At 44.7% G+C, this 9,223-nt stretch overlaps 1 protein-coding gene across 1 annotated transcript; it reads left to right on the top strand.

Moving 5' to 3' along the window:
* The first annotated feature begins 6,987 nt into the window (after nucleotides 1-6,987).
* On the top strand, nucleotides 6,988-7,917 carry LOC124100016 (olfactory receptor 4X2-like). Its single transcript, XM_046455330.1, has one exon. The coding sequence runs from the start codon at nucleotides 6,988-6,990 to the stop codon at nucleotides 7,915-7,917; it is 930 nt and encodes a 309-aa protein (XP_046311286.1).
* The last annotated feature ends 1,306 nt before the right edge of the window (nucleotides 7,918-9,223 follow it).

Genomic DNA, 9,223 nt, shown 5'->3' with positions numbered 1-9,223 from the left:
GACCAGCTGTGGCCCAGGCATGAGGCAGGTTGGCCAGTGGGCTTGGGCATCTTGAGAGTCGACAAGCTTCTCTGGGGCTGGCTGCTTGACCCAATGTAGTGAGGCAGCTGGTCATGGGGGGAGCTCAGGCAGAGCAAGACCTGCTCACCTCAGAATAGGGTGAGAAAGAGGGGAAGGGACCTTGGTACCCCTTGAGGAGACTCATGACTACAGGAGAAAGGACCAGGGTCCCCTCAGGGACACCCTCATGAACCAGGACCTCCCTGGGCCCACCTCCCAAGAGTCCCTCCACCTCTCACCACTCTGGGGACATTTTAGGTCCAGCTGTAGCCTTGGACTCGTCTTATGCTACTGGTGTCCTATGGTGGAAGATGAGCTGTTTACCGGGCCCTGACTCTGGGCCCGGCTCTGTTCTTAGCATCTGTACACTAACTCCACCTCCAGCTCATCTCTTGGACGAGGACTTGGGCACAAGGGGCCTATGAAGGCGGAGCCAGCGAGCAGCAGCGCCCACTCAAGCCAGAGACGCCCTTCTCCCGCAGGCCACGAACCACCTGCTTAAAAAAGCACCTCTCCCACCTGGATTATTTCCAGGTTGGTCTTGAGAGAGCAGCTCAGGGGGTCCAACTGCTTCCCTCTGCCATGCGGCTGAGGAATAGCTGCCCTCTGAGCAGCAGGGACACCTACCCAGTCTGTTTGCTCTTGGCGATTTCCTCAGCCAGCCGGCAGCTTTGCAGGAATACTTGAGCCTCTTTCTGGGAGAGTCAGTCCAACTGTGGGTGCCGAGAGTGAGGCTAGCATGGGGCAGGACATGGGTGGACCAGGGAAATAGGGAGGGGGGACACCAAGTAGTATTCCGAGCTAGAGATGCCTCCATCTCCTGCACAACACGGGCTCCTGCCAGGACCACCCCGCTTGCAGACCAGGTGGGGGGTGACCATTGGATGAACTCAGTGCCTCTCTCATGCTAGGCAAGCACGCCACCTCTGAGCTACATGCCCAGCAGACTTCTGAGCCTGCCATCTTCCTCTAATGACAGCTGTCCTTTGCAGTCACTGAGGACAAACTGGTGGCTGTGCTCTTCATGGTCATCACTCCCAAGCTGAACCCCATCATCTGCACATGGAGAAACGGGAGGCTGAAAACTGCCATGAGGAGCTCCAGGGGCTAGAGGAGAACTCGAGGATGGAGTGAAAACATGAGCCAGGAACACCCGGAGCAGGTGACTCAAAGTGAGATCTGAGATCAGTCAACTGTGAAGGAGCAGAGTTCACCTGCCTCTGTTTTCCTGCAGGTTAAATGGGCCACTTTAACCTCATGCTAGTTCTTCAAGTCCTGTCCCAGTTGTCAGTGGTTTCCAGTGTGGTCACATTGGGACACCCTCTCCCTCTTCTGCAGTAATCAGCACTGCACAGTGTTTAGAATGGAGGACGGATCCCATGAAATGCAATCCCACCCAGTCACCTCTCAGCAGTGTGACCTTGGCTGTACTCACTGCACCTCTGGGGTTAGCATGTAGTGATAGATAGAAGGATCGTGGCACTTGCAGACAAAGGTCCATGCTGTGGCCAGTTCTCCTTACCAGAATGATCTTGGGAAACCCCAGGACAGATTCTCTCCTTCCTTGGGTGCCTTCCTCCCATTAGCCAGGTTCTCATGCATGAAATTCAGTAGTAGAAGTCTTATTTAATGACCAAGATGGGAGTTTATTAGAAGGCACATGTCTCAGGAGCAGGGGCAGCAAAATACAAGATGGCCATTATGAACCATTATCATCTACATCTGAACAATTTCCAAAGACTCTCTTCTTTCTAAACAGTGGCTATCTGGGGTCTCAGGGAAAGAAGTGATGTAGCTAGGACTGTTTGCTTCAACCTAGTGAAGAGTGGCTTCAGTCAAACCAATCTCACTGCTTATTCCTGTGTGCACTGTGACCTAAGAAAGGCTCTTAAATTTTTTAATGGTTGAGAAAAAATAATCAAAAAAGAAGTTTTGGTGACACACATTAGCATGAAATTCAAATGTTTATGTTCATAATACAGTTTTATTGGATGACAGCCAGGCCCATATTTTGCGTGTTCTCTGTGTCTGTTTCCACTCTATAAGAGCAGAATGGCACAGAGACTGCGTAGTCCATAAAGCCCTCAATATTTATTCTCTTATTTTATGGGGAAAAAACTGTTTGGCCTTGGTTGGAGCCACAGAATCATGTATTGCTGATTCGAGGAGAAGTTTGGAGGTCAATGTTCCCAGGATGATTTTTAATTCTGTAAACATGGCAGACTGGATTGGCACCTGCTTGGCTCCCTAGGCTGTTGTAAGGGTTGCAAGATGCAGTACAGCAGCTGCTCCAAGCATCATATCTTCATATGTAGGATGGTAAAGTCCCAGCTCACATTTTGAGAAATAATTATGAGACATCTCCTGCAGGATTTCTTTTTTTTTTTTTCATTCTTATTGGCCAGAACTAAGTCAGGGGTCCACCCCTATATGCAAATAAGGTGGGAGAGTGAGCATTGGCAAAAGACAATGGGATTATGTGATATGATAAGATGTGAAGAGGGAGAGTCTACCACAGGGGTTTTGGTGAGGTGGCTTTGGTGAGGTGCACCTGGGCACAGCGAGGTAGGTGAGCAATTGACTCTGATGCCCCACTGACTGAACAAAATCCAAATCTACCACCTAACATTGTGAAACCTCACAAACAACTGAAATTCTGTGATTCCATGGAATGTCAAGACCTTGAGTCCAATAAATTTTCACATTCCAATAAATTCAATAATTTTTGACAAATTTATACACTGTGAAGCCAACACCCCAAACTAAAAGGAAATATTTCTATCACCCCAGAAACTACTCATGACTCCTCCCAGGTAATCTCTAACCCTGGCTGGCCAACCGGCACCTGCTCATCTAATTTTTATCATCATGGAATTCTTTAGCTTCTTCCTAGTCTCCTATGAATGCAAGCATGAAGCATGTTCACTCTTCTATCTGGCTCCATTCTCTCAATGTAATGTTTTGGAGAGTCATCTGTGTTGTGGCCTCCAAGAGGTTGTTCTTTGTATTTAATAAGTAGTTTTCCATTTCATAAATGGAAAACACACCACAATAAAAAAAGAGATTCTCTTATAGGAAGACGTGGCATTGATTTCAGTAACTACTGTAGTAAACAAGCTCTGCTACAGTGGGTTCTTAACATTTCCATTTGTTAAGAGAAAAGCATGAACTGATAGCCATTCATTTATTGAACACACCAAATAACTTTTCACAAAGAAGGTTGTGAATAAATATATTCCTATTTCTGAAAGGAAAAGGATTGGGATCTAATTGAAATGAAAAAAAATAAGGCCATACTCAATGGGTTAATAATCTTTACCAGAATAAGAAATAAAATCAACCTCTGAAGCCAAAAAGTATAATTTTAAGTAAGCAGGCACAGTCTAACAACACAAATAAGTTTAACAATGTAGTTTCCCTCTAACACTCAAAGATTCATATTAAAATAAATCTAACTCAGGTTTATTAAAAAGCCGAAACTTCCAATATGACAATACTTTCACAGATTTGACAGAAATTCAATTTCATGAGGATATATTGTGGAATACATAGAGGTTTTGCATGAATACTTCTGGCTTTGATGTAAGTACCTGCTAACCTTCTTTCCTAGGTTTCTTTCTCTGTGGAGGACAATGGTTCACTCAGTTATCACAGGTGGAAAAGCAATCTTGTCAAACATTGTCCTAAATCATAAACTGTCTCTTCATAGTTTTCTCCTTGGTCATTAGTTTACACTTGAGACACTTTGATTTCAGGCTGAGTTGATTTTAGTGAATGAGGCTTGAAGAAATCCTGTTCATATTACAAAATTCTCTCATGGCATCTCTAAGACATTCCATCACACTAAATTTACAACACACAGGTGTGGTCACCGCACTGTAAGGAATCCCCATGTTCTCCACACCTCGTTTCAATGCTTATGAATTCAGAGCAAATCTGCTTCCGCTATAGCAGGGCATCTCCAGGACAGTCCTATGGACACTGGGCTGGGTACTCTTCTATATGGACAGTCTTGGACAGTAGGATGTGTCACAGCTTCCCTGGGCTCTCCCTGCTTCCTGTCAGCAGCCCCTCCCTCACCAGCCAGCTTGGACCTCAGCCAATGGCTCCACACATTACCCAGTGTCCTGTGGGGTAAATCACCCCTGGCTGGGAACCACCCATCTATTCCTCTTCCACACCACAGGCTTTGAGATGTGCTATGTCAGTTTCCCTAAGCCTTGGACCCACACATTGAGTATTGTTATTTTATATCAAGCCCCAGGATCAAGCTCCTGATGAGCAGGAGAGGGATCATTGCCTTGTGAACAGTGTGATGTAGGTGAGTGCTCTGTGAATTCTCGTGGAATTTAATTTGTTCACATTTCCCAATTATTTTTTTCCTACTTGGCTTGTGCAGGTCCTGCTTCCCCTGAGATATTCTGCCTGATTAGGAAGGGGGAAGGGTACAGATCCCTGGAGACCTCCTCTCACCTGATCATGCCTTCCCCCCAGGTGTCCCATAAGCAGCTGACTTAAGGCTGAGCTGCCAGGGTTCTTAGTTCTGTGTGGAGCACCTGGGAGGTGAGTCTACCTGGCTCTTGTTTTTAAATTCAGGTACATATGGGACCCTGTGCCTCAGTCTCCCACTTTCCTAAGTCTAAAGCTGCAAGTGGAGCAGATCCCCCGTCTTAAGATTCCTGGCGAGCAGGTGTTCTGGTCCTAGATTGGCCTAATGCTTCTCCACTGGCTAACTGGCAGCTTCCCAGAGCCCAGAGCTGTGCCCAAGGAGGAATTTGCATCTCTGACTTCAGAACGGAAAAGGTCACTGTGGTGAGCTCAGCAAAGGCACGGAAACACTGGTGTCACTTCTGTTTTGTGAACATGGGCTTCTTTGGTAGGTGATGATTGATTTCCTCCTTAAAGCACAGGAATGGGGCCCTGAGGCATGTGGGGTTTCACAGTTTTCTTGTGTGGTGTTGGGGGCATTCTATGCCAGGCTCTGGGATTGAGGAATGAAGAAGATATGCCCTTGGTCCTTGAGGACCTTTGTTCTTTCAAATTTACTGGAAACCTATGATATTGCAAATATTGTGCTTAGAAGGCCAGGGAAGACATACACCCACAGTCACTCAACTGAGTGCTATTAGTTGGTGGTCACAGAAGTAAGCATGTGGTAGAGATGGCGTGGTGAGAAGATGCAGTCTCTCCCTTAGGAGGCCCATGCTGCAGGAGGTAGGTGGCCACATAAAACAATATAATCCAGTGTGAAGCCCTGTGATTCCAAAATATCCAAGGGAAAGGGGGCCACTGGCTGTGAGAGACTCTGGCCTGAAAGTATGGATTTCCTAACTGAGAAATATCCAAGGTAGCACAGAGGACAGGAATAGAACTTACCCTGGGACAGACCTGGGAGTGGGAGTCACGGCGTCTATCTCTGAGGTAGCTATGATCAGCATGTTAGTTGGGCCCTGAGTGAGGAAGAGGTTAAACTACTCTCTAGGTAGACACAGTGCTGCTAGCCTGAATATGAATCAGAAGAATCCCAAGTTGGAGGTCTCGCTAGGAAATATAGGGAGATCCTGTCTAAAAATAAAAAATAAAAGCCTGAGTGTGTAGGTCAGTGTTAGAATGCTTAGCTAGCATGTGCCAAGCCCTGAGTTCAATCCCTAGTACAGGAAAGAGAGAAATAATTTGCAATATCACATAGATACTATCTGAAAAACACATGCATACGAGCCCAGGAGACCAGACTGTTAGCAGACATAAGCTGTCTTCCATGAATGGCTTGGTAGAATAGCCCAGGGATCTAAGAACTTACTATGAACCTTGACTTCTCTTTGTATGTATAACTAAGTTCTCTCTATGAGTTTCCTCTGGGTCCTGATGGTGCTTAACCACCCCACGCTGTCTCCATCACTGGAGAAAGGAAGCTTTGTGGTATGAGGGTTAGTCGTCTGGCTCCGGTATCAGGTGCTCTAGAGTCTCATTTTGTGACACCACGGCTCATGTACATTGACCTCAGCTAGCTCAGACACAGACCAGAAAGGAGCAGGACTATCTGCATATCAGCCAGTGGAGAATCTTGGTGATGACAATGTTGAGAGACTAGGAGGTAGAGAGGGATGAGTCAGAGGTTGAGTGGCCACTGAGAAAATGAAAAGTGCCCATGAGGAGAATCATGCATGAATTGAATAGATCCTTAGAAAACAATAAGGTCACACAGAGACCATGTTTAGAGGACAAGAAATAGGAGGAGAAGTAGAAATAAAGACTCAGACAAAACTTGTGGTCTTCTTGGGGGTGCTGAGTGCAGGTGCACCACAGGACATCTCTTCTGAAGACTCAGAAGGGCATGTGGACAGGGTGAAAACACTGTTTTGGAAACCAGATTTAGACAACAAGCAAATGTAAGTGAAATACAGGAAAGCTGCAGTGAAAGATAGTTCAGAATATACAAAGGCAAAAGAGAGACATATTACATAGAGAAACACTGTCCTATCTGCCCCACATTGTCCAATGAGGGGACTTGTTTTTAATAGGTTGCCCCTCCTCTGCTCTGTTTCCACTAGTCCAACCTCTGCATACAAAATTATTTCCCTTTCCAGTTTGCAAATATTCTTGATGACATTTTCTACATTTGACATTTTCTATAGAACAAAACTCAAAATCTGTAACAGTCCTTCTTACACTGGTTCTAGACTCTCTAAACTGCTTTATTTGTTGTTATAGTCACCTTAATCCAGCAAACCACTATACATCTGCAGTTGCTGTCTCCATTCTTGGAATGTTCTTCCCTTCTTCTATAAAGAAGACTTATCTTCCAATATCTAGTTCCAAGCATCTCAGGCAAGTGTCTCTATGTAGCTGATACAGTATGAAAAAATCTTTTGTTCTCTATCATTTCAGGTCACACCACCCAAATAGCTGCCTCTTGGTGGTGACCTCATGGCCAATACACACAATGTGACTGAATTCATTTTCCTGGGACTATCTCCCAACCCGGAGGTGCAGAGGATTTGCTTTGTAATATTTCTACTTTTGTACATGGCGATTGTCCTGGGGAATTCTCTCATTGTGCTCACTGTCATGACCAGCAGAAGTCTGGGATCCCCCATGTACTTCTTCGTCAGTTACCTGTCCTTCGTGGAGATCTGCTACTCCTCTACTACAGTCCCCAAACTCCTCTCAGATCTGCTGGCTGAGAGGAAAACCATACCTCTGTGGGGCTGCTTGGTACAATTTTTCTTCATGCACTTCTTTGCAAGCACTGAGATTTTCCTACTCACAGTGATGGCCTATGACCGCTATGTGGCCATCTGCAAGCCCCTCAACTACACCACCATCATGAATCGGCAGGTGTCCATGGTCCTGGTGGGAATGACATGGGTGGGAGCTTTTGTGCATTCCCTTTCCCAGATCCTTCTCATCTTCCAACTGCCCTTCTGTGGGCCCAATGTGATTGACCACTATTTCTGTGATGTGCTCCCCTTGCTCCAACTGGCCTGCTCAGACACTCTCCTCATTGGTCTGCTGATTATTGCTAATGGGGGGACCCTGTCTGTGATCAGCTTTGTGGTCCTCTTGGTGTCCTATGCGGTCATCCTGCTTCATCTGAGGACTCGGAGCTCTGAGGGGAGGCGCAAAGCCCTCTCCACCTGTGGATCACACATCACTGTGGTCATGTTGTTCTTTGTACCCTGTGTCTTCATCTATCTGAGGCCTTCGACCACTCTGCCTGCAGACAAGATGGTAGCCGTGTTCTACACAGTGGTGACACCACTCCTCAACCCTGTCATCTACTCCCTGAGAAATGCTGAGGTGAAGAAGGCCATGAAGAGGCTGTGGACCAGGACAATGAAACTAGGTGGGACATAGAGGCTGAGCCTTGGTACTGGTCCTGGTTTTGGAACAATGCTGGGTTCAAACACAGGGGCACAATGGATAGAAGGAGGTTAATCCTAGAGTTACTCTATCTGGTGTTTATATTAAAAAATGTCCTTTTAATCACCTGTAAAATATTTCATCTTATGGATGTACTGAATATACCTGGCCATTTTCAGATGTGCTTCTAATTTTTAGTACTATAAGTAAGTCTTTTAAATATTCTTGAATAGAAATATTTAACTAACTTTTGATTTTTGGACTCATTTCCTACGAAGAGTTTACTCTCTAAAAGAGTAACTTTGCTCAGACTATTCAAAAATATTGAAAACAAGGGAACTTTTTAGAATTCTTTCTACTAGGCCAGCATCACCCTTATATCAAATCCAGACAAGGAGTCAATAGAAAAGTAAAACTAGAAACCAATATTCCTGACAAACACATTCAAAAAATTTTCAAAAAGTCTTCAGATATAGCTCAGAGGTAGAGTTAGTTCTTGCCTAGCCTACATGAGGCCTTAGTTTTGGCCCTTACTACTAAAAAAAGGGGGGGGGGGAGAGAGAGAGAGAGACAGACTTCAACACAGTTTTTCTTTTATTGTTTTGTGGGGTTTTTTTAGTTATATATAACATTAGGATTCATTTGACATGATTATGGAAGCATGGAATATAATTTGCTCTAATTCAGTCCCCAGAACACCCCCTCCCTTCCCTCTCCCCTCCCCCTATTTCTTTTCCTCTACACTACTGATCTTTTTGCTACTTACACTTTTGTCTTGTGGATGTACATTATGGTGAGATTCACTGTGACAATTCATATATATGCACATGGGAAAGTTAGGTCAGATTTATTCCACTGTTCTTCCTTATCCCCAGTAAGTTTTTGATTGACTCATTTGTGAGCCATACAAGAAAAAAATGTAATAAGTGATGAGGTAAATAACCTACATTTAATTAAGGGTTGAGGATAGAGCTCAGTGGCAGAGAACTTGCTTAACATATGGAAGGCCCTGGGTTCAATCTCCAGTATTGCCAAAAAAAAAAAACACAAAATTCAACAAAGTAATAGCAAACTGAATTCAACAACACATCAAAATATGATATAGGTAAAAAAGAAAGAAAGAAAATGAGTAAGGAAGGTTAAGGGATTTCAATCTACAAAACATTTATCAAAATGTCCCCTGTAGTGGTTGGGGCTGTGGCTCAGCAGTAGCACACTTGTCTGGCATGAATGAGGCACCATTCATTCAATTCTCAGCACCACATATAAATAAATAAAGGACACTCAACAACTTAAAAAA

This window comes from Marmota monax, unplaced genomic scaffold, assembly GCF_021218885.2.
Source record: "Marmota monax isolate L192 unplaced genomic scaffold, Marmota_monax_Labrador192_F-V1.1 WCK01_AAM20220418_F8-fsc00047, whole genome shotgun sequence".
NCBI classification, from domain to species: domain Eukaryota; kingdom Metazoa; phylum Chordata; class Mammalia; order Rodentia; family Sciuridae; genus Marmota; species Marmota monax.
Note: the sequence above shows the minus strand (reverse complement) of the source record. Positions and strands in the feature narration are given on the sequence as shown.